Genomic DNA, 27,082 nt, shown 5'->3' on the forward strand with positions numbered 1-27,082 from the left:
CCGCTGTAGTTTGCCGGCACTCTCAGCGAACTACAGTGGTGAAAGAACTACGTCCTACGATGTATGAACTAAGTCCATACATCCTACGTGCAATACACCCGGTATTACTTACACTGATTGGCCATTCACAGCTGTTCCCGTTTCCTGTTGATTTCCTGGACTATTTGTACAACCATTCACCAATTGTTTATTACTGCGTCGTTTGTCTTTCTTGTCTTCATTGTCTAGTAAGTCTTGTAAAGTGAGTTTGTTGTTTCCAGAGCCCTGTTCCTGTTCCTGATACCTGCCGTAGTTTCTTGTTTTGTTGTTTATTTGTTACTTTGTTACTTTTGAACTTTGGATGTCTTGTTTTTCCGTTACTGCACGATCTCTTTAATAAAACTGCACTTGGATCCAACACCTTTCTACAACAAACCATGACAGAACGACGCAGTCATTATATATCCAGCAGATAACAAGATCATGCTTCTAAAACAATGTAATCGCTCCATAGAGTGTTGCATCAAGGAGTTTGTAGACCTGGCCCCAAGCAGCACCTACAGTGATTTGCTTTTAATGATGTTTTTTAGAGGAGGACTTTTAGAACCAGTCCGATCTCAAATGCCACCATATGAGGAGGACTGGAGCCTCTATCGTTTCATTGAGCACACACTGTTGATTTCTGTTGAGTTAAGAATAGGATGTGTGTTTGTATCAGTCTCAGTTTTTTGAGCACACTTCGTTATTATTGTTAATTTATTTATTTGATGGAAATTAGAATTGAATATTGAAATGTTTTTTTTTTTTTTAAACAATCTTTGCGCTTAACAAATAAAATTAAATATGTAGGCTAATGGATGTTTAGTGGAGTGTGTACAACACCATTTCTTCATCCACGAAAGTAAGCAAAAGTGGATTCAGACAAGCCCTTAATGCTTTTGCACCATGCGCTTTAGACTTTGCGCCTAGATTGTTAAAATTGCGTCTGACATGTTCATCTAAAATTTCTCTAAAAATTTTCTCAGGCTGTTGTGTGTAGTTTCAGTCATTTTACTCTGTGCAAAGAGTAGGTTATTTTCATTGCCTTTAAAGTGAAATAACTGAACATAAACATATGAGGCTAAGAAAAACGCAAATTTTAAAGGAAATTGTCAGACGGCACTTTTTTTTTGCATCTTAACTCTTCATATTGACATCCATAGTCGGAAATACAAATACTACCAGAGTCAATATTTACAGGTTTTTGTGTTCATCCAAAAGAAGAAACTTAATCAGGTGTGGAACAAGTGTAGCAGTGAGTAAATGACAGAATTTTCATTATTGGATGAACTATGACTTTCATAAAGGGACAGTTGACCCAAAGATTAAGTATCTGTCATTGTTTACCCTCGTGCTGTTTAGCTGAGCCTGCATGATTTGAATTCAGTTGGTTAGTCTGTCAGCATTTTTCTTTTTTATTTATCTTTTATGTTTCATGGAGGAAAGGTATATGGAACCCAAGTCCTTTTTAATACAATTATGTCTTTGAGTTATATTTTCATTGTTTTTGTCATCATTAAAGTGTTGGTTTTTGTCAATTATTTTGTCCTAATTTTGAGTTTTTACATTATACTTGTGACTTTTATGTGAGTGTGAACTTGTCATAATTATGACATTTTATCTTATTATTTCTAATAAATATTTCACTTACCTATAAAACATTTTTTTTCTTTCCGTCTATTTTCCCCTTATCATTTTAATATATTTTTACTGAATAATTTGGATTTACCACAAAATAGTTTTAATCATACAATGTAAAACTTAAATTTTTGGATGAACTGTTCCTTTCGGAATGAACCACAGGTGCACTGCTATAGCTGGGGAACTATTTGCTTGTGGCTAATGGCTCACGCAAGCTTTGGCATGGCTGATAAAGCTTGTGACAATCTCTATAGAACTATAATGGATGTCTGATATGGTCTAACATTAGTTGTAGTTTCTCCAAAGTGTAAGGCGGTCGCACCGTCCTGTGGCCAGGCCTTTTCCTGGGAGTTTTACTCAGGTACCATGTTTCATTTATACCTGTAAGGCAAACAGATACTGTGCTGCTTTATCTTAGCTATTACATATAAAATGTTACCAAGCAGCTAAACAGCATGTTGATTCTCCCCCAGAGATGTAGTTGTTACATTAAAAAAAGGAGCAGTGTGAGAAACATGATATTTTTAATCTGGAGGATGCACCTCTTTCCACCCTTGCCGTTTTGTCTGATTCTGTCCTGTCTAATTCTGATCTTGTCTATGTTTGTTGATGTTCTTTTCCTCTGTTAATCTGTTGGAAAAATCTAATTGTGCTCGCAGCTGGTCTAAGAAGAAGCTTTAGGCTGAGCCGCAAGGATCACCAGGGTTCAAATAAAGAGTCTCATACACCAGAGTCCACAGAGAATGAATTCCTCATATATGAAGAGGTGACCCTACATCAGATGAGACTGCAAGATAAACCAAGGCTTGTGGTACTTATAGGTAAGATTATATGCTTTGTTTGCATTTATGGTCAATGCTTTGTTTGCATTCAGAATCTCATTTCTGCCTATTATTGCTTAAGGATCTCTTGGAGCTCGGATCAATGAACTGAAGCAGAAGGTGATTGCTGAGAATCCTCAACGGTATGGAGTCGCTGTGCCACGTGAGTTTATTTCTTTCTTATTTGTTTAACAGCTAAAGAAAAACTCCATTTAAACATGGTGTAAATATGCATTATTTCGGCATTTTGATCACATGTGGAAAATGCAAACTATTGGTTGCGCTGTACCAAATGTTTATGTCCACCTTGTCAATGCCACGTAGAAACAGTAGTGAATTTTTGACTGAGCACTCACGACTGGATCACTTAAAATGGCAAGTGGAAAGTAGAATAAAACAGATGCTGAATTTAATGATATAGTTCACCAAAAACTACAATTCTGTCTTCATGTATCAATTAATAAGATATTTTGAAAAATGTATTCACTTATCTCGTTACACTTTACAATAAGGTTTATTAGTTAATTTTAATTAATGCATTTACTAACATGAACAAACAATGAACAATACATTTACTACAGTATTTATTCATGTTAGTTAACGTTAGTTAATGAAAATTCAGTTGTTCATCGTTAGTTCATGTTAACTCACAATGCATTAACTGATGTTAACAAGCATGGACTTGAATGTTAATAATGCATTAGTAAATGTCAATTATGATGAATAAATGCTGTACAAGTGTTGTTCATGATTAATTCATGTTAGTAAATTTATTAACTAATGATTCTTATTGTAAAGTGTTACCATTTATTTTATACTGTGGGTGTCAAGGGTTACCAGTTTCCAAAATTTTTCTAAATGTCTTCTTTTGTATTATACTTTTTTATATAATAAATAATATATATATATTTTAGATATATATATATATATATATATATATATATATATATATATATATATATATATATATATATATATATATATATAGAGGTGTGAACCTATACTGGTCTCACGGTTCGGTTCGGTTACGATTATCATGCCTTCGATTCGGTTCAATTCGATATCTCGGTGCATCACGGTGCATTGACGATGCTTTCCAATACAGTGTTATATTTTAGGGGGAGGCTATAACAAGCTGTCGGTATAAACACACAGTACCACACTGTCTCTCATCCAAACACATAAACAAACATAGACAGCACCAAAGAAACAAACACACACACACACGCACGAACACACACGCACGCACGCGCGCACACACGCACACACTTAAGCCCTCGCAACAGGGAGAGCTCGCGCTAAGCGGAGCAGAAAAGCGGAAAAAACAACAAAAAAAAAGAAGCACTTTTCCGATGGTCCCTTGCTTAGAGCTCCTCTCAGCGCGAGCTCTCCCGGCTAAGCAAATATTGCAAGGGCTTAAACGGAGCAGTGGTCGTAATATCGAGCGAAAAAAAATAAAAAGACAGCTGTGAAACATAACCAGCTTTGTCTTTTGTAGGAAACACACTTTAGATCTTTTTAGGGTAAGATGTTTTTGAGTTATTGCCGTCTATAACTGAATGTGTGTCAAGAATTTTGAAAACAAAACCAACTGAACCGCGTTCCTTTCTGGCGCCCCCCTGGATATACAGCACCCTTAGCATTTGCCTTTGGTGCCTATGCCACGGGCCGGTCCTGAGTTGGCTGAGTGTTGTAAATACTCGTGCTTACCTCCCTCGCGACAGAGCGCACAGGAGATAAATGACGTCAGTACATAATAACCGGTTATGATTATTACTGAACCGATACCTTATTGTCCGCGCCTGCATCGCGGTGCACCGAAGAAACAATTAATTTTGACACCCCTATATATATATATATATATATATATATATATATATATATATATATATTATCAGCTTAAAAGCCTACTGTATTATCTCAATAGCTATGTCATGTACTAAAAAATTTGATTTATGTATGATCATTTTCTAACAGACACAACAAGACCCAGAAAGAGCCATGAGAAGGAAGGTGTAGAATACCACTTCATCTCCAAGCAGGCATTTGATGCTGATATTCAGTCTAATAAGTATGTTATATGAACTATTTTATTGTCTTTGTTGATGTACTTTCCCTCTATATTATAATGCATATTTCTTTTTTTTTTAAATATTTCCCAAATTAAGTTTAACAGAGCAAAGAAAATGTTCACAGTATGTCTGATAATAGTTTTTCTTCTGGAGAAAGTTTTGTTTGTTTTATTTCAACTAGAATAAAAGCAGTTATTCATTTTTAACACCATTTTAAGAACAAAATTATTAGCTTAAGTTTTTTTTTTTGATAGTCTACAGAACAATCCATCATTATATAGTTTAAAATAAAAATATACAACTTGCCTTATTACCTTAACCTGCCTAGTTAACCTAATTAACCTAGTTAAATGTTAATTGTCACTTTAAGCTGTATAGAAGTGTCTTAAAAATATCTAGTAAACTTTTATTTGCTGTCATCATGGCAAATATAAAATAAATCAGTTATTAAAGATGAGTTATTAAAACTATTATGTTTAGAAATGTGTTGAAAAAAATCTTCTTTCTGTTAAACAGAAATTGGAAAAAAAATAAATAAACAGGGGGTCTAATTCAGAGGGATAATAATACTGACTTTGACTGTATGTAAGACATTTTCACCAAAAAACACAAATACTTTGACTACATTTTTTGCAGTGCCAACAATAAACATGGTGAATATTACACACTATCAACAAGTCTGTCAACAAAAGTATGTTTTTATTAAGCAAATCATTGAGTCTGCTGTTCAACCACATAAATTAAACTGACAGCTACTGTAGGTTTAGCACGTCTCAATTTCAATGCAAAGAATCAGACACAGTGGCACTTAATATTTAGCAAATCTTACTGAAAATAGGTGATTTATAATATAAAGTCTACATTTAGGATTTGATCTGTTTGAATTCAATTTCGTTTAGATGTAAGCAGTTTTCTTCCTGAGTTAAATGCATAATGAGCTGCTACAAAGAATGAGACCTGCATGAGAATGACCTTTATCTGATTATCTGCATCCTGAGCTGCCAAGCATGGCATCTGTATTGGCATCTTTATCTGACTTTTCAAGTGGAAACCAGATTTTTCTGCTGTTGGAGTACCTATAGTAAAAACCACTGAATTTTTATTTATTCAACACATCTGGCAAGAAATACACTGTTCCATTGGCAATGCATGCTAAAATGCAGATTTGTCACAGGCAAACATTCTGATGCAGGTATGATTGGATGAGCCGTTTATTTATTTATTGATTGATTACTACATTACATATATGTTTAGTTTTAAGTAAAAAATAATAATAATAATAAGATACTCATTATATATACCCTTTTGGAAAATGAACCATGGATTTACCGCAAATTAAAATATTCACAATTAATGTAGTTTAACCATAATTGCACTACGATTTGCAAACTGTGGCTGTACAAATTGTATTCAACACTATGGTATACACTTTAACTATAATAAAATAGTGTTTACTTTCATGAGGGAATACATACAGGTTGAATTTATCAGCTGCTGGGTTTATCGATCCATGAATACTATCAATATTTCTGAAGGGATTTTATCAGTTTTGAGTAAAAAAGAGCATACAAAATTTTGAAAAAAACACACATATGAAAATTATTATATAATTGTGTGCGTGTGTGTGTGTGTGTGTGTGTGTGTGTGTGTGTGTGTGTGTGTGTGTGTGTGTGTGTGTGTGTGTGTGTGTGTGTGTGTGTGTGTGTGTGTGCGTGTGTGTGCGAAGTGTTAGAACATTTAATTTGAATGAAAAATAAACATATACTGTATTGTATATTTTCAGATTTATTGAATATGGTGAATATAAGAATAACCAATATGGGACAAGTTTGGAGTCAATTCGCAGTGTCCTGGCCAGAAACAAAGTGTGTCTGGTAGATGTTCAGCCTGAGGTAAACAGATTTCTGTTGTTGTCAGTGTTATTATTTTTGTCTGTTTTTTTGTTCTTTCTCCATGGTTTATATTGTAAGTTTGTATGTGTTTATGTTTAAGTCTTCTAGATTTACCCTAATGTTATCTCGCTTTTAAGAGTAATTAAGGAACTTAGAAAAACTGTTGCCTGTGATGAGCACTAACCATTTTGGGAAGGCATTGTGTCCAAGTAGACATCCAGAGTGCATTCTAGATACTTTAGTACTTCCCCTTCTTATCTCTGCAATATCAAGCAACACTCTTAAAGAGACAGTTCACCTAAAAAATGATATTTTCTTTTTTAAATATTTCCAAAACGATGCTTAACAGAGCAAGGAAATTTTCGCAGTATGTCTGATATTTTTTTCTTCTGGAGAAAGTCTTATTTGTATTATATCGACTAGAATAAAAACAGTTTTAAATTTTTTAAAAAACATTTTAAGGTCAAAATTATTAGTCCCTTTGAGGATTTTTTTTTCGATAGTCTACAGTATACAAACCATCGTTATACAATGATTTGCCTAATTACCCTATCCTGCCTAAATAACCTAATTAACCTAGTTAAGCCTTTAAATGTAATTTCAAGCTGTATAAAAGTGTCTTTAAAAATATCTAGTTAAATATTATTTACTTTCATCATGACAAAGTTAAAAGGATGCAGTTATCAGAAATGAGTTTTTAAAACTATTATGTTTAGAAATATAATAAAACTAAATCTTCTCTCCGTTAAACAGAAAAAAAAGGGGGGGGAGTAACAGGGGAGCTAATAATTCAGACTTCAACTGTATAATTAAATCTTTGCAACAACCTAAGTTCAGTGGTCTGACTAAGCATGAATGATGTATTACCAAGTCCTGACTGGACGAGAGAAGTTGGGGATAGAGATATAGATGGGTGATTAGCACATGAGCAATCTATAGGCTGCTGGTTAATCATCTGAATGGAACTTATTAAGGAAATTATGATTAGAGTTGTATTCCTATAGATAGCTATAGATGACCTGCCTAAATCAATGCTTTCCTTAATTTCTATTTTTCTAGATTCCATTTACCACTAGGGGCCAATACCATGTTTAAAGCATAGCATTTCAGGTTAACATGAGCATAGTATTTTGAGACTATAAAAATAGGAATTATATAAGAATTCCCATGTTAGTGTAACATCTCAAAAGCAAAAAATGGAATAGATAAGATTTTAATTAAGGTTTCATGAAATCAAAACTACAGTAAATAGTAATATAAAATATGGTATATAGTAATATAAAAATGCAGAATAACAGTACATATTCTATTTGATATAGAATTTGATCACGCTTTACAATAAAGTTTTATTATTATTTTACTATTTTGATCTGTGAATAAACAGTACTTGTACACCTTTATTAATATTAGTTCAAAATTTGCATCATTAAAATCAATAGCTGTGCTTGTTAACATTAGTTAATGCACTGTGAGTTAATAAGAACTAACAGTGAACAACTTTATTTTCATTAACGTTAGCAAAGGGGCGGGGCAGTGGCGTAGTAGGTAGTGCTGTCGCTTCACAGCAAGAAGGTTGCTGGGTCGCTGGTTCAAACCTCGGCTCAATTGGCGTTTCTGTGTGGAGATTGCATGTTCTCCCTACCTTCGCGTGGGTTTCCTCCGGGTGCTCCAGTTTCCCCCACAGTCCAAAGACATGCGGTATAGGTGAATTGGGTAGGCTAAATTGTCCGTAGTGTATGAGTGTGTGTGTGAACGTGTGTGTGGATCTTTCCCAGAGATGGGATGTGGTTGAAAGGGCATCTGCTGCGTAAAAACTTGCTGGATAATTTGGCGGTTCACTCCGCTGTGGCGACCCTGAATTAATAAAGGGACTAAGCCTAAGACTAAGACTAAGAATGAATGTTAACAAGTATGGATTGTGTAATGTAATTAATGTATTGTTCAGTAATTGTTCATGTTACTAACTATCTTAACTAATGGAACTTTATTGTAAAGTTTTACCATATTTTCTAATGTAATTTATACCAGTAAAAAGTTACATTTTCAGCAGTTATTGTTCAGCAGCCACACAATGCCATAAGACATTAATATAGGGTTAGATTAAGGTTGTGACATCAATTGACAAAATTTTATATCTAGTCAGCATCTAAGGACAACAATATTAATGCCTGCTGTGCAGTCTCATGTTTTCCTTAAGCCAGTCTGAGTTAAGTAGTAGTGCATCCACGGTGAACATAAAAGACACAAAAAGAAAGGGAGGACACAAACACAATATGTAGAAAACAGAGCACACAAGGGTCAGGTGAACACATACAGGCTTCACTAAGTCTACAAGGGGGTGTGATAACTGAAAACAAGAAGATAATTCAAGTGGGGCACATGCCCAACACAAGCAAAGGGAAAGCCAGACAAGCATAGGAAGCATAGGGAAACATTAAACATTGACAGGATTGTGTGGTTCATGGGGACTTTTGTGCATTGACAACTACTATTACAGCAGTATTGTACTATAGACAACAGCAGTGTGTTCTGCTATTTAAAAAGCAATATAAAAATGAAGATGCTAATAAAGAATATTATGGATAATATATGGATAATAAAAAGTGTAATTGTAGATCCCTTCTACAAATGGTCATATTTCTCCTTAACCTAATCTGGATTTAAATCTTACTGTTGTAAATAGAGATTTGTTGGGAAATAATTCATTTTCTTGTAATTCACAGGCCCTGAAAATCCTCCGTACATCAGAGTTTAAGCCGTATGTGATCTTCGTAAAGCCACGCATCCCTGAGATCCGGCGGCATCGCAGCTCTCCCACATCACCAGAAAGGGGCGACAATGGACACATTACAGTGAGACTGATTTACATAACTATAGCATGCCATTTTAATATTTAATGACTCAGTTGAAGTAGTATCTATTTTCATGCCTTAATATGTATTTGTAGCTACATGTATTGCATTGCATATACTTTTTTTTTACTGTTTAGTTTGTAGTATATTAATTTTAAGGTTATAATTTTACTTTATAATTTTAATACTACTTTTCTCACTACAGTAGTTATTATAATACTTATTCATTGTAATACTAATACTTCCTTGATAATAGTACTTTTTACAGTAGTGCACAACTTTTCTGTTGTTATAGCAAAAGACTTTTGACTTTTTATCATTCAACTATTTGGTTCTAATAAGTAATCCTGCTGTAACTAGTACTCATTTTTATATACTATTATATATCCATTAAGTACTGATACTTATTTTTAGATGTTAGTATTTATTCCAACCCAGGCTCATTCTGAAAACATAGTCCCGTAGACATTTCTAGAGACCGCGAAATACATCCAGGGAGGTACGTATTTTTGCAGTTTTTGTTTTCTCGAATACACAAGAGACCGCTGTGTGCGCTTTTTCGCATCTCAAACGCCTCTTGCTAGTGCCATTCGCACTCACGCTGTTCTCGTTTGAACCCATCAGAGGCCACTGCTGACCGACTGAATGACTGAATAATTGACTGGGCGACTGGCCAATCAACCAACCCACTTGTCCCCTAAACCCAACCAATTTTACTGATTAACCCGCCCACTTACTTCCCTAAACCCAGCAGACAGTTTACAAAAAAAGAAAAAAGCCCTTGTCTGATTTTTACCACATTTATTATTATTATTATTATTATTATTATTATTATTATTATTATTATTATTATTTTATTATTATTTTATTTTTTGGATTCTGTTTTTGTTTTACCTGATTTGTGGAATCGCTCTTCCCTGGACTCGAATTCGGTCGTCGTCGTGTTCAAGTCATCTGGGTTTCAAGTCCGCTGACGTACACGATGAGCTAGCTGGACAAACTGGTTATGGCGGGAAGCCCTTCACACGGTGGTAAGCAGTCAGCCGGTAAGCCCCAAAAGGAACAGCATCATACTGCCCCATAGCATTTGCTTAAAAAAAATTTTATGCAGCCACACGTACCTCCGGCTTCGTAATTCGCGGTCTCCAGAAATGTCCACAGGACTACATTTTCAGAATGAGCGCTTGTTCGAAATGTTACTAATAAGTTACAATTTTACTAAGAAGATATTGAGATTTTAATTAAGGCAAGTAAATAAACAGTGGCGATTACAACAGTTACAAAATTGCAAAATACACTACTTTCTAATAGCTGTACATTTCAGAATCTAGCGAATAAGTACCAAAATGAGTTATAATATCCAATACTGCTTGTAATGTGAAAACAACGTATATACCAGAGGAATACTAGTCGAATCCGATTATATGATATCTGAATGCCCCTATAGAAGTCTGTGCGTTACGATATAATCTCAAGGCAATTCGAAACTTTTTGATTTATTGGCTAATTCATATGAATTCATAAGATCTTATTCATACAATATAGTTCGATTTGCTCATCCCCCAATGGACGGTTAGGTTTAGGGGCGGGGTTGGGTGCCACGCCTCCTTTTTAAAATTGTACATTTTCGTATGACGGAACTCTATACCACTAAACTGACAAAACGTTAAATACTTACATTTCCTGGTGAGATTAGGTTGGTTATTATAAAGATGTCCCTATGAAGATTTTTTGTAAAGTTCATTTTTAAATTTTCATGGTTACACCCTAAATAAATATTTGCATCCCTTTCTCAGTGATTATAGCCCAAAACATTTAGTACAATTATTCATTCATTTTCTTTTCGGCTAAGTCCCTTTATTACTCTGGGGTCGCCACAGCAAAACCCACGTAAACATGGGGAGAACATGCAAACTCCACACAGAAACGCTAACTGATCCAGCCGTGGCTCAAACCAGCGACCTTCTTGCTGTGAGGCAAAGGTGCTACCCACTGGGCCACTGCATCCCCCACATTTAATACATTTAAACAAAACTGTTGTATTATACAGATATATTCATTTAAATAAGTGGTGGCTAACTGAACATGATTAATTTAAATGCAAATGAGATCTTACAGAAAAATAAAAATAAAATACAAATTACACAATTTCAACTAAATTTGACAGATTTTTTATGTTCTTTTCTTCTGTTATTAAAATTAATTTAATATTTTTCCCCAACAAATTAATTTGGGTGTTTTAATTTTTGCTTTATCTAATGCACAAATATTTTATTGTAACATATAGAAAATATTAATTTAAGAAGGGATATCTGTGATGGGTGTATTCATTTATGCTGAGCATAGTATATCAATACTAAATCATGTTTTAAAAATGTGTACTTAATTAAAGGCAGTTTTCTAAATATTTAGATTTTTTTGGAACCATCAGATTCTCAAATATTTTCAAATAGTTTTAATTTGGCTAAATATCTCATCTGGCTTATCCTAACAAACCATCCATCAATGGAAAGCTTGTTTTTTTTAATGGCACTACAGTTTATGGCTGGTTTTATGGTCCAGGGTCACATTTAAAGGTTTAAATCTACTGTACTAAATCTCAATCATTCGACTCCCCACATTGACTTTTTCTTATTCATTTTTAAAAAGGAGGAAGACCTGCTGGACATGAAGCATTCAGCCGAGCAAATGGAACAGCAATATGGCCACCTAGTGGACAGGGTCCTGATAAAGGAGGACTCTGCTAGTGCCTGTGTGGAGCTGAGACTTATTCTCGAAAGACTTGAAAGGGAGCCACAGTGGGTGCCTGTCAGCTGGGTCCGGTCTTGATCCTCGCTGCTCCCTTTAATGGGATAGAATACCCAAAAGTTACAATTCTGTCATCGTTTACTTCCCCTCAAGTAGTTATAAAGTTTATTTCTTCTGTTGAACACAAAGGAAGATGTTTTGAAGAAAGCTGAAAGTCTGCAACCACTGACTTCCATAGGATTTATTATTCCTACTATGGAAGTCAATGATCACAGGCTTTCATTCATTCATTCATTTTCCTTCGGTTTAGTCCCTTATTTGGGGTAGCCACGGTGGATTGAACCACCAACTATGTTTTACACTGTAAATGCCCTTCCAGCCACCACCCAGAATTGGGAAACACCCATACACTCTTACACACACACACACTCATACACTATGGCCAATTTAGTTATTCCAAGTGTCTTTGGACTATGAGGGAAATGCCAACTGACCCAACTGGGACCAGCGACGTATTTGCTGTGTGGTGACAGTGCTAACCACTGAGCCACAGTGTTTCTCTACAGGTTTTCAACTTTCATCAAAATATCTTATTTTGTGTTCAACAGGACAATAAAGGTTTATAAGCACTTGCGGGTGAGTAAATACATTTTCATCTTGGGGTGAACTATCCCTTTAAATTCAAACACTTGCATACAATGTGATCAAAACATAAACCTCTCTGCCTCTTTCTGAATCTGTCACTTTCCATTTCATCCTGTTTATCCGAAGTAATACAATGCAAAATAAAAGTGCCATCTGAATTGTTGAAATTGAGGTCTGATGTTCAGAGCTAGGAAAGGATTGTGTTCATACAGTAAATGAATCATTTTAGGATCAGAGGCTATCCAACTGATAACTTGGATCCAATTTCAAGATTTTGCATGGACTTAGTATTGATGAAATGTATTACTTGTATGTGGTTTATTAATTTGGTTGTCCTTATATTTCTGTCGAGTAAGCTGCAAAAATAAGCATCAAGTATGGACACGAACACTTGGATGAGTGGACAGTACTCTGTCAGGTTTATTCACGTGTCAAAGCTGGTAAATGGTTTCGTGTGAAGGTTTCTTGTTACTGTGTCCATCTTATGCTGGCTGGCTGTGCATTTACCCGAATGTAAATCGGAATTATGTTTAAAAAAAAAAGAATAAAAGAACCACACTGTATATTTGCAAATAACTTCAGTGTTTATACCCATGTAAAATAATGTTTCGTATTTGGTCACAGCCCATCAAAGTCTGATTGTAATTGTCTCTTTTTGTATCAAACTGATGACTGTATGATGTCTGTGTAGTTGAATTAGACAAATGCTGCATTAAGGTCAGAGCATAAAGGCATGTTCATAATTTTAGGGCCACATAGTACTGTTCAAAATGTGTACCCTTTTAGAATATATGGATTATTTTTGAATGTAAATTGTTATAATAAAAATAATAAAAACTGCATATGTTTGTTTGCTTATTTATTTATATATTTATTTCATTAAAAGATTATAAATGTTGAATATTTTATTCATTAATTTTCTTTTCATTTCAGTCCCTTTATTAATTAAGGGTCGCCACAGCGGAATGAACCGTCAACTTTTCTAGCATATGTTTTGCAGCGGATGCCCTTCGAGCCAACTCTTGCATTCACATGCATACAAAATACTATATTCTTTGTGTCTTTGGACTTGCGGGGGAAACTGAAGCTCAAACTAGTCAAACTAGATGCGCCACTTTGACACCCTATTTTATTCATAATGCTAAATATTTTATTTATAATTCAAATATATTTCGAAACCTCTTTATTCTAAATTAAAAAGTATTTCTGTTTATTTGTATTGTATTATTAAATAACTCATTCTATCTCATTTTACAGAAGGGGCAAACTAAAATAACATTTTATGGTATTTTAAAAAATATGCCAGACATATTAAGTACAAGAACTATTTGATGACAACATTTTTTTAAGAATCCTATTGCAGAACCTTTTTTATTATGTATGCATGTATACATTACATATACAGTAGAAGTCAGAATTATTAGCCCCCCTGAATTATTAGCGCCCATGTTTATTTTTTTTTGCCAATTTTTGTTTAATGGAGGGAAAATTGTTTCAGCACATTTCTAATCATAATAGTTTTAAAAAAAATTTTCTAATAACTGATTTATTTTCTCTTTGCCATGATGACAGTAAATAATATTTTACTTGGTATTTTTCAAGACACTTCTATACAGCTTAATGTGACATTTAAAGGCTTAACTAGGTTAATTAGGTTAACTAGGCAGGTTAGGGTAACTATGCCAGTTATTGTATATCGATGGTTTGTTCTGTAGATTATCGGAAAAAAATAGCCTTAAGGGGCTAATAATTTTGTCCTAAAAATGGGTTTCAAAAAATTAATAACTGTTTTTATTTTAGCCGAAATTAAACAAATAAGACTTGCTCCAGAAGGAAAAATATTATCAGACATACTGTGAAAATTTTCTTGCTCTGTTAAAAATTATTTGGGAAATAATTAAAAGAGAAAAATAAAATCAAATACACACACACACACACACACACACACACACACACACTCGCAGAAATAAACATACACAAGCTGCACTGGGGTGGTACCTTTTACAACCTCAAAGTTGTACCAACTAGGTCCATATTAATACCTCAAGGCTACATCTTAGTACCTAAAAAGTACAAATATGTTCCTTTTAAAATGTTTAGGTAGTAATATATACTTTTGAGGTACCAATATGGACCTTATAAGTAATGCATACCTTTTGAAAAGGTACCACCCTAGTGACAGCTTGCTTTATTTCTGAGAGTGTAGGTTTGTCTATTTTAACTATTGTACAGGTTTTACTCATTAACAATATATAAAAATTTACAATGATCACTTGTTCTTTCATATTTTTTGTGGTTACGGATCAAAAAGATTTGTGATTTCATTTGAATTTAAATATGTCTCATTAAATGACAAAGAATGAATATTTGAAGAGTTGTAAGAGTTATCTAAACTTTTTCAAAATTGAGCCTGTTCAGTTATTTTACTTTAAAAGCAATAAAATCAACCTTCTTTGAAAATTGTTTGCCATAAAACTGAAATGACTGAACTTACACACGAGGCTGAGGGGGGGAAATTATTTTAGAAGAAAATTTAACTTTAGGGGCATCTGAATTCCACAGTTCATTTTATTGTAATTTTTATTTTTTTTAGACACTTTACTATACTCTCAGAAAAAATGGTACAATGTTTTACAAAAGAAGGTATAAACCCTTGTCATTGGGGCTGTACCTTTTTATGGAACAGAATTATACCTTAAGACAAAGAAACAAATTTGTATCATTGCAGTTTGTACCCTTAAGGACATGATTTGTACTATGGGAAACCAAAATGTACCTTTGTTTTTTTAAAACCTGCAGATACAATATTGTATCTTCATCAAAGGTACAAATCTGAACTATAAAGGTACTGTGCCACCACAGTGAAGACACTTTGTACCTTAACAGTGTCAAAAATGCTTAACAAACCTTTAATTAAAATGCCTTAAATGTTTAGTTTACAATACCTAGTTTTATGTTTCAGCAGTAGTTTTGTTTTATAGAACTTAATAATTATTGTCTATGAGTTTCTTTAAACATACATTTTAAAATTTGTTTGTTTTAATATGGAAATTATTCATAAAATCACTTTGCCTTTCCAGTCATATTTTTTTATAGATATTGTGATAAAATAAGAAGTTCTACAAAAGGTTCAAAACTTTTCCTCACCAACTTGTAGCTTTTTATCTGATAATGTAGCAATTAATCTGATTTGTAAATTCGCTTTTGTACATCATATAAAAAGCTGGGTTTCACAAATTGTCTTCATGTTGTCCCAACCAAAACTCAAGAATTGTATTGATTCAGCTCGTTTTAAATAGTTTGAACAAGCAGCAAAAATCACCTAAAATGTTTTAGTGTAAAATGTATTTAATCTGAATGCCAAAGCAAGACATCTTATATTTGACTCATATACAGTATTAGTAGGCATACGTTTAACTATTTCTACTAACGAATCTTGAATAACAAGTTCCATAGCTCTGTATTTGCAGTGACTGTTAACACAGCAGTCCAGCAGCAGATGGTAGTAACAGGCAAGTTCTAGATTTAAACCTCTCTCCAAACTAAAGAAAACAAACAAAACAGACAGGGTAATGAAGCAAAATTGAGCCTTTTAACTATTTATTTTTCTATATTGTTAGACAAGATCGTATATGAATTATTTATAAGTGCATATAATTAGATTTTAGTGTGCAACAAAAATCTTGATTTCTTTGGTTTGTTCTCGTCCTCTAAATACTATTGCAATAGCTCTGTAAATATTGCCACATGCGAAAATGCCCACATTTCAGCTGGTCAAATCGAGAGTAGCCTATACAGGTCAGAGGAAGTAGCTAAAACTAGTATGTGGTCATAGTGTGCGCAGTCCCGTCTTTTTTATTATTATTATTTTAAGAAATACTTAAGTTCTATCTTGTTTCGGACTCACTTCCCCTTATGTTTGCATGACTGATATCAAGCAAACACACCCCGCATTGTTCTTACTTCAGGAATTCATCCATAACTCACTAATTTTAGCATCTGATTGACTTTCATGCATATAGTTTTACATAAGTCAAACGAATGGTCTAACTGTGGTCAACAACGTAGCCTACTGGCTAAGTTAAATTGGACACTTCCAATAAGTGCACTAATATTTTGAATGTTGCTAAATATCTGGATAAAAGAAACTCAAACGCTCTCCTTAATTCTAAATTATAGAGGTAAATGAGCTCTCATTGTCATCATCATCAAAGACCATCATCATTAACAGAGTAAACAGATTGTGATTTGATCAGTGTGTTGTTTTTTGTGCGCTTCCTGTTTAATGGACCAATATTGGTTGAAGTTTCCACTCTTGAGATAGAGGCAAGTATTCAGATTAGACTTGGATGTCTCAAAAGAAGCCGAGGACCTGATTAAAGGTAAAATATGTTGTATTTTGTTGAGACAATATTATTTAATGGAAATATTTAAAGCTATTTTCGTTGTGTGAACGCTGTAATAGGCCTATTTTGGAGTGTTTAAATTAGTATAACTTACGTTGAGATTTATTTTGAGATTGAAAAAAAAGGTCAAACATTACATTGTTACAACTTTGAGTACTTTAGTGAAGTTTATTCATCTTTGGTTTTATTCATAAGTTTTATTATTAATCTAACCCAAACCAAATATATTTAATAAACAGCATAATAAAATGTGTCCTTTTTAATGTTTTTAAATTTAAATTAATCACAGTGTATATTTGATCCAAAGTACAGCAAAAACTGTGAAATTTCTATTTGAATATGTTCTAAAATGTAATTTAAAATGTTCAGGAAACACTTCTTGTGGTCTTTGTTAGTATTTTTAACAATATTTAATGATAGTTGCATTTTTATAAGAATTTATCTGAAATAAAAAAAGCTTTTCAACATAATATAACACTATTTCATTTTATAACCGCTATTGGTTAAGATATTATAGAAATTATCATTTATATTTAGCTAGGACGCTTAAAATTCATAATGAACGATGACCAAGAAACTACAGTATATTGTGGAAGGATTTATATATTGGATAAATACATTTCTTCTGACCTTTCTATTCATGGAAGAAAGCTGAATAAATCTACTAACTGTATTTAACAAATAAAAATAAAATAAAATGTTTGGGAACAGCGAATCAGAAAATCTGAATGATTTCTGAAAGATCATGTGTTTGGAGGAATATTTAGGAAAAATCATCTTTGAAATCATCACAAAAAGGGACAAAATAGATTTTTAAAATATATTCAAATTTTTAAAAAATGTCAACATCTGCCATTCTAAAACTTGATGTATGTATCAATAATGCTAACTAATTATGGAACATTACATCAGCAATATTTGTTGTGTGTGTGCTTTTGTGTGTATTTCATGATAGTAAGAAGTCACCCAATATTTTAAATATATCAATGTAGTATCTAAAATATAATGTGAAATATGTACTCTGTTTTTCATCCATTCTTATCACAAGTAATAAATGCATTACACACTGTAAAATGTTGCGATATAGAGCTCTTGCTAATGTAGGTCACATTACTCAATAGACTGCTGTCGTTGCAACATACAGCATATTGACCCTCTACTGTAACAGCAATAGAGCATGACAGCTTCATGAATGTTTAACACTCACAGATGACAGACTGCTATTTTATATAAATACTCTATTGCATAACCTGATTTCACTTTTTTATCCATGGAAGATTATTGATGATTATGTGATTATATTTCTGATTATTCTTTAAAAAATAAATTTAAACATTGCACAATTTGGTGGGCAGCATGATGGCGCAGTGGGTAGCACAGTCGCCTTACAGCAAGAAGGTTGCTGGTTCGAGCCTGGACCAGTTGGCATTTCTGTGTGGAGTTTGCATGTTCTCCCCCTGTTCGCATGGGTTTTCTCTGGGGTGCTCCGGTTTCCCCCACAAGCTCAAAAATATGTTGTAAAGGTGAATTGGGTAAGCAAAATTTTTACGGTGTATGTGTGTGAATGGGAGTTTAAGAATGTTTCCCAGTGATGGGTTGCAGCTGGAAGGGCATTCACTGCGTAAAACATATGCTGGATAAGTTGGCGGCTCATTCTGCTGTGGCAACCCCAGATTAATAAAAAGACTAAGGCGAAAAGAAAATGAATGAATAAATGGATAAATGAATGAATGAATAAATTGCACAAATTTGGTCAAATATTTTTCACAACTTCTGTCACGATGGAGTCTGGGTTCCTCACACACAATTACATTTGACTTGCTTAACTGAGGTTTTAAAAAACAGGATAAAAGTAGGCTTATTAGACTATTAATATTCTGATTACACATCTGGTTTATAGTTAAATCATATAGGTTTCACATTTTGCAACATCTGAAGTTTTCCACAATTTGACTCAAAACTAAACTAACTTGAGCTTAATGATGACACTTTTCTCTTTTTAGCAATATAGTATCTGTATTGTACTGCAGTCTTTATGATGCACGCTGAGAACTGCTTTACAGGAGAATTTAAATGTCTCACATTTAATAAAGTTTATTTATTCTGCTATTCATGTGACTGCACCATGGCTTGAAAGCGTTATATTGAAATATTGTTTAAAAAAATATTATCACAGAAAATTCCTAAATTTCCAGTTACTCGTTGCACATTCCTCTTGCTCATGAGGATTTCTCTCCATTTACTGCATCTCCATGAGCCATTTTAGCCACTTTTTTGCCATTTTTAAGCCACAACTTAATCAGCAGCTTTGGTTGTTTGTTTTGTTGTTTGTTGTATTTGTTTCATAGACTGACACAAAATGGAAAAAAATAACTTATTTAAAAGTGTAAAGACCATGCCTCAAACGTTATTTTATTAGTAGTGCAATACAGTGACACACACGTATAAGCCCATCATAAATAATAACAAAAAAAAAGGAAATGCAAAACGGAAATTACTGTAATCCAAAGAGGGCATGCACTAAATTCCAGGGGTTTCATTACCACGACGTAAAATGGGCGTGGCTCGGTCGGTGTTTGGGAAACGCCCCCTTTTAAAAAAAAAAAACACTACTGAGAGGTCACCGATCATGCGCAGTACAGGTTCTTTTTTAGCGCGGTCATTTCAAACAGGATGATTATGGATAAAGAACCTACCGCGGTGGATAACGAGGGAAAAAACAATCATACAGGTTATTTTTTTGTTTTTATAATGTTATATTTTAAAGATTTCATTAGCAAAAACGGCTGACCTCGTTTTACTCCGTTTTACTGTCTCTGGGCTTTTGTACTTCCATTTTAAACCAAATAATAATGGTTGTGGTAAGATTAACCGTGTTTTTGTAGTTTAAAATATGGTATTCAGTCATGTTTAAACAAATAAATACCATATTTTCTGTAATAAATCGTGGTTAATTTTTCTTTCTCGATCTTAGTTAATTAACATAACTCATATTTATTTTCTATTTTTATTTAAAGTCATCATACACAAAACAACTGGGATCAGGACAGGTATCTGATGTTAACTGATATAAAAGTGATCATACATGAAACCCCTGGGATCAGGACAGGTATCTGATGTTACTGTATATAATATAAAAGTGATCATACATGAAACCCCTGAGATCAGGACAGGTATCTGATGTTAATATATATAAAAGTGATCATACATGAAACACCTGAGATCAGGACAGGTATCTGATGTTAATGTATATAATATAAAAGTGATCATACATGAAACACCTGAGATCAGGACAGGTATCTGATGTTAATGTATATAATATAAAAGTGATCATACATGAAACACCTGAGATCAGGACAGGTATTTGATGTTAATATATATAAAAGTGATCATACATGAAACCCCTGGGATCAGGACAGGTATCTGATGTTAATGTATATAAAAGTGATCATACATGAAACACCTGGGATCAGGACAGGTATTTGATGTTAATATATATAAAAGTGATCATACATGAAACACCTGAGATCAGGACAGGTATTTGATGTTAATATATATAAAAGTGATCATACATGAAACACCTGAGATCAGGACAGGTATTTGATGTTAATATATATAAAAGTGATCATACATGAAACCCCTGGGATCAGGACAGGTATCTGATGTTAATGTATATAAAAGTGATCATACATGAAACACCTGGGATCAGGACAGGTATTTGATGTTAATATATATAAAAGTGATCATACATGAAACCCCTGGGATCAGGACAGGTATTTGATGTTACTGTATATAATATAAAAGTGATCATACATGAAACACCTGAGATCAGGACAGGTATTTGATGTTAATATATATAAAAGTGATCATACATGAAACACCTGAGATCAGGACAGGTATTTGATGTTAATATATATAAAAGTGATCATACATGAAACCCCTGGGATCAGGACAGGTATCTGATGTTAATGTATATAAAAGTGATCATACATGAAACACCTGGGATCAGGACAGGTATCTGATGTTAATGTATATGATGTATAAAGTTTTTGGCACAAAAGCCGTGGGATCGGGACAGGTATCTTAAGTTATAACAGTATTAATGTAATCTGAGAGGTATCTTAAGTTAATTTGTTTAATATAACATTCACTGACTTCACATGAAACACCTGCGATCAGGACAGCTATTTAGTACTGCATATAAAAGGCATTTGACACGAAACCCCTGCAATACGTACAGGTATCTGAATCAAACGGCTGTTTTCACAATCTGCGCATGATCCGTGACCTATGCAAATTCACAGATAGGCCACGCCCACCCGATGACGCAGTAGCGGTTACGCTGTACTGAAACCCCTGGAAAAAAGTGCCTGCCATCCAAAGAGATCGCGCGTCACCGCTTCGCAGGACTTTCACAGGCTGTCTAAATTTGGATGAGCTCTCCTCCCGCCCCCATACTCTCGCTCTCTCTTTTCCCCTCTCTTTCTGCTGGGCTGATCTCCCTTTGCACGCGCGAGACGACTGATTCTTTCCTGAGTGCTGATTGCTCAAGCCTCGCACTCGCGCTCTCCCATTGGCTGTCAGGGTGGGTTACCGTGAGCCAATGCGCGCAGAGGCTTGATGTACCGGCTGAACGCTCTTGACTTTTGCAGTACGGCTGGACCGTGAAGGGGGCGTGCCGCAGCAAACCACTGTTCTTCAGCGGGGCTTTAGTTATGGTGCTGCTCGAAACGTTTTTAAATAAAGTTTAAGGGCACGTAGGAGAAATCAGTGCTTAATCAAACTATCGCAGAGCAAACCGTTTGAGACGTTTTGGAAACCAACCACCGGTTTCAATGAATTGCACCAGGTAAGAATACAGAGTGCGTCACAATTCAGCGATGGACTTAATCATGCTGGAAAAGTCTAAAGAATGAGTTTCTCTCAATAGCATTGATCATTTAGATTCTGTTTAAAATAATGCTCGTTTAAATAATCGAACATTAACGACGTCAAGCTGTTTTGTGGTTGTTTTAACTAACTAGTGTGTGTTTCTACTTTTATTTAATTGCTTGGTGCTGTGACATGGTTTCTTGACTTATTTATTTTAGTTACTCTTGTAACTAACGTTATTATATTAATATTAGTGTGTTTATCAGTTACTTTTGGCTTTTTGTTCGTGCAGAGAGGCTGCCATTTACTTTTTCACAAAAATTGCTTCAAATTGTATTACTTTTATTATCGATTCTGCATTGTAAAAAACTATATGATCAGTCCTGACAGCGTATGCTTTTAGACCATTATTACTTATTAAACTAAGTTAATCATGTTCTAACTTAATTTCATAAGTTACGCAAGCTGTTTTAGGTCACTTCAACATGATATAAGTTCATGGACTCATAAGAAAAAATTGATTCAGTTTAAAAATCTAAGTCAACCAGAATTTTTACAGTGTGCTGTTTACTGTATTATCCAAGTACACATGGTACATATTCCATTACTTTTGCTGCAGCATATTTTATTGTCTGTGGTTCTGATATCAGTTTTATTCATATATCTGTTAAATTGTTTGTAGTAACTCTTAGTTTCTCGTAGTACTGCGTAGTTTCTAGTGTCGATAATATTTTACAAATACTACATGACATAACTAGGCCCACACAGAATCTGCGCATGCAGAAATCTGCAGATTTCCGCAGATTTTTTTGCCCATCATTGAGGCTGTTTATTTACTGCAGATGTAGATGTGTGTCAATTTATATTTATTCAGTTTTTTATATAATTTCAGTAATATTATTGACATATGAAAATGTCAATATAATTTATTTACAATACAGTTTGTAAAGTAATTTTTTTTGTCTTTTAGTAGATATATTATATAAGAAGCTTGGTTTGTTTACCAAATAAGTGCATACAATTGGATTTGCATTGCAAACATTAAATAAAAATTAAAAAGGTATTTTTTATTTCATATATTACATTTTTAATTATGATATTCCAAAAAATATTCCACATTAATCTGCAGATTTGTTACAAAACTCTCCGCAAAAATAGTAAAAAATGTTCGCAGATTCTGTCTGGCCCTATGTATAACTAAGTAGGACTTGTTATTTTGACTAATTAAATTAGAATATGGAATTGCTATAGACCTACTGTACTCTTGGACTGACTTGATATGTTGCCTAATGTACAAAGTAACATTTAAAAAATACTATTTTTACTAGCAGTGATTGAAAAATCAACTATTTGGCCATTGATAGGAAACTTGATCTGTTTAAGATAAAATCAGCAGATATGGTTCTAAATGTACTGTAAAACTAGTAACTGTAAAGCTAGCTGAAACTGTAGTGGTTTGTTTGTTAATCTCTACATTCTGGGCCAAGACTTTAACTATGTGACTGTCAAATCTCCTTCCTAATTGGTCACTCTAGTGTTTTTTCTCTATTGTCTTCATCACAGGGTTCTGCAGATACTGAACCCCAGGCCAATGCCAAGTCCAATTATGCCTGTGGATGTGGCAATGAGAATCTGCCTGGCCCATTCGCCGCCTCTTCGCAGTTTCCTCAGTTCATATGAGGACTGCAAATCCAGGAACCTTGTCAACCAATACAAACCTCTGCGATCCTGCATCAGCTCCAAGACAGATGACGACACAGCCAACATAACATGGAAGAGTCCCGAGACTAAAGCTAAAAAGAAAGTGGTTTTTGCCGACTCCAAAGGCATGTCTCTGACGGCAGTGCATGTGTTCAAGGAATTCGAGGAAGACCTCATGTTAGACCTGCAGTTTGAATTATCAGATCTGGAGGATGCCATTGTTGGCCTGAAAGCAGAGAAAGAGAAGAATTTCAGTTTAGGCTTCCCTCAACCTGCCGCCGACTATTTGGACTTCCGGAATCGTCTAAAGAAGAACCTGGTATGCTTGGAAAATTGTATAATTCAGGAGAGATCGGTCACTGGCACAGTTAAAGTGAGTAACGTAAGCTTCGAGAAGGTTGTTCATGTGCGAATAACTTTTGATTCATGGAAAAGCCACACTGACATTCCTTGTACGTACATGAATAATGTTTACGGTTGTGATGACGTTGACACCTTCTCCTTTTCCATCGACCTTCCAAGTTTTGTGGCTCCACATGAGCAGGTGGAGTTCTGCATATCCTACAAAACTCACGATATGACATACTGGGACAATAACGATGGGAAAAATTACAAGTTGGTACATACGGAAAACGACTCAAGTCAGGCAAGCGTCATACAAAACGCCACAACAGATTTCAAGGCTCAAGGGAAACGGCCAGAGATGGAATTTGACCAGTTTGGGAGCCCGAGAACATCTAGTGGATTCTTCCCCGAGTGGCAAAGCTGGGGTCATATAGAGAACAACACCCCCTATTGGTGACAGTTAAACACATACCTACGAACTGGTCGTTGTAACAGGGACAAATGCAAGGAGAGTATTGGTTCCTTTCAGAATAGATTTCTGAAAAAGCCAGAATAGTCGAAATGATCAATGAAGTACTGAGTTCTGTTTGGACATCAATTCAGTGTCGGTGTATGTTTTTAAGATAAACATTTCGCTTAAAGTAAAATGTTTGGGCTCTTAAATTATGCAAATCTGGGACTAACCATGTTAATCTTATGGCAGTTTTTCGGAATTTTTAAAAAAATTTTGTAGCACACTACATATGCTGTTTTGTAGAGCTGACATGGGGTAAACCAATAATTTGCATAACATAGTTGCCTTCCTTTGTGCTATTCTGTAATTAACTGTATTACAATGGCATAGTTTTTTTGGATAGCTGTCTTTGTATAAAGTGAACAACTAGATTCTTCCTCAAAACTACTTTGTTACCCTGAAGGGTAACGACTTTGCTGTTAAATCGATTGCTTCTGAAATGTGACTGGATGTTAATACGTAATCATTTAAATCATTCTTAAAGCTATAGTTCACCCAAAAATGAATGTTCTGTCATTTGCAGTAAACTTCATTCCAAACCTGCCCTGCTGACGTTCATAGTAGGAATAAAGCAGTACTCATATAATTGCTTTTGTGCTACGCAGAAGAACAAGAAGCTGTAGATGTTTAAAACATCATGAAAGCTAGTAAATAATAACTACATTTTTAATTATGGGTGAACCGTCCCTTTAACAGAAGATGAATCGGCACAGCATACTGTATGTAATGCTCAGATTATGGAAGTGGAATAATCTGGAACAATATGAGATTGCTTCATATTGAAGTTTATGTGTCTCATTTGATAGCACCAGTTTATCAGTCACTTTCTAATGAATGCACTAATCATGAGGGAGTCCATGAGATTATGATGCCCGTTAAGTGCTAAATCCCTGCTGTTGCGTTTTCCTATGTTTGTTCTACTTTTTTAAAACTGCAGTTTCGATGTATTTTACACTTCTTTCCTACGACATTTTTGCTGCTATGCTCTTGTGTGTGCTGCGTTGTGATTTATGACCCATGGTGTGTGAAAACTCTCCAGTGTTATTTGGAGATAGAAGATGAGGGACGTTGGACGAAACTTGAAGGAGGCCCTAGAATGTGAGGAAGAATGGCTAAAGACGACGACGATCTTGAATGAGGTTCTTGTGTTTTCATGACTGTTTTGTCCCCTTTTTGCTGCAATAGAAACACAGGTTGATGCCTTGCACGATGGAGATTGTGGACTGTGGTGAACTGTGAGCTGCTGTAACTGCAGAGAGGGATTATGCAGGTTGAATGTAAACAAAGGCCTACGCGAGACAGTGTATGCCTACGTATTTTTTTCTACTGCAAAGAAAGATGTTTGTACGAAAGAATGCTGTACTATACTCTTGTGTTCCTTTTAGAAATAAAACCTAATGTTTCTACGAGGAGAGAACTTCAGTTTATGTTTTATGTCTACTTCTTTACTTTAATGAAAAGTTCACTCAAAAAGGGAAAAAGTATGTATACTACACTGTAAATAATATCACAAATTTATAATTCTCCCCATTTATTCATGCTTTTGAATTGCATTATGGGACCTGGATCTTTCTACAGGTTTTTAAAGTTTTTAAAAAGTAATTTTTACAAAATTTTTAATAGTTTAAAGTGATATATTGTCTGGGGTGGTCTTGTTCTTTACGATACAAAAACTTTGTAATAAACTCTCAGTACACTTTTTGTTATTTTACAGACTTATCTCCAGGGTTTATAATGTCATAGAAAACCTGGAAAAGTCATGTAATTTTGACATGGCATTTTCCAGGCCTGGAAAAGTTTTGGAAAAACAGAAAACCCACAAGGTTTTGGAAAATCAATGAAATTACATTAACATTTAGTCATCTAGCAGGCATTGTTGTCCAAAGCAACTTCAGCTGCGTTCAAACTAGAGTTTGTGCTTGCAAAATTCTGTCGTACGATGCTACGAAAAGGGGCAGAGTTAAACAATATGATTCGACATTAATAAAAGATCGCTCCATATTTAAATTTTTAAATGATCTATTGGTCTCACGCAATCACCTGATGTGATTGTGCAGATAACAATTCACCAAGCTTAAACTTTAGAATGCAGTGAAATGAAAAACTTGTCACTCGTGCTGTAATTCCCATCCAATCAAATCCTACATCAGATAGATTGACCTCAAGATGCTCAAGGACACTTTATCTTTTGTGTGTAAGCATTTAAAGTGAATAATTAAAAGCAGAATCGTTATACAGACTGCATGTCACTGATGACAATGAAACTTTTAAGAGTTTACACTTAGATATTACAAAGATAAGGTGCGGTAGTGTGAAATCAGTCTATTTATTGTAAGCTTGAATCAATCTGATTGGATTATTGCTGATTACGGATGAAGGGTCAGCCATGATCAATCATATCACATGCTCGTCTTGAACTTAGTTTGTAAAACTTTACCTAGTGTTTGATGACATTACACCAAATGGCCTTAAACGACAACTACATTCACTACAGAATGTTATGTTTTCAAAGACATTCACAAATTGCATGTCTAATATCAATGCTGCATGAAATT

The 27,082-nt window shown here is 34.4% G+C and overlaps 2 protein-coding genes across 16 annotated transcripts in view; both read left to right on the top strand.

The window, feature by feature from the left end:
- The window catches only part of mpp3b (MAGUK p55 scaffold protein 3b), a 40,863-nt gene extending 27,332 nt beyond the window's left edge, over window positions 1–13,531 (top strand). For 4 of the 14 annotated variants that reach the window (XM_087276041.1, XM_087276043.1, XM_087276040.1 and 1 more), the window contains 7 exons: window positions 2,319–2,480; window positions 2,563–2,643; window positions 4,458–4,551; window positions 6,336–6,444; window positions 9,168–9,296; window positions 11,946–12,008; window positions 12,496–13,531. In XM_087276041.1, the coding sequence (XP_087132167.1) occupies window positions 2,319–2,480; window positions 2,563–2,643; window positions 4,458–4,551; window positions 6,336–6,444; window positions 9,168–9,296; window positions 11,946–12,008; window positions 12,496–12,537 (680 nt within the window). In that variant the 3' untranslated portion in view covers window positions 12,538–13,531. Of the gene's footprint in view, window positions 1–1,948; window positions 2,021–2,318; window positions 2,481–2,562; window positions 2,644–4,457; window positions 4,552–6,335; window positions 6,469–9,167; window positions 9,297–11,945; window positions 12,259–12,306 lie in introns of those variants that run through there. The other 10 variants (XM_087276046.1, XM_087276044.1, XM_087276045.1 and 7 more) reach the window with 6 other exon arrangements.
- Window positions 13,532–17,025: 3,494 nt separating this feature from the next.
- ppp1r3cb (protein phosphatase 1, regulatory subunit 3Cb) lies at window positions 17,026–25,949 on the top strand. Of its 2 annotated transcripts, none has more exons than XM_087274774.1 (2): window positions 17,026–17,071; window positions 23,531–25,949. In XM_087274774.1, the coding sequence occupies exon 2, from the start codon at window positions 23,559–23,561 to the stop codon at window positions 24,468–24,470; it is 912 nt and encodes a 303-aa protein (XP_087130900.1). In that variant the 5' UTR covers window positions 17,026–17,071; window positions 23,531–23,558; the 3' UTR covers window positions 24,471–25,949.
- The last annotated feature ends 1,133 nt before the right edge of the window (window positions 25,950–27,082 follow it).

Source organism: Danio rerio, chromosome 12 (assembly GCF_052040795.2).
Source record: "Danio rerio strain M-AB ecotype USA chromosome 12, GRCz13ab, whole genome shotgun sequence".
NCBI lineage: Eukaryota > Metazoa > Chordata > Actinopteri > Cypriniformes > Danionidae > Danio > Danio rerio.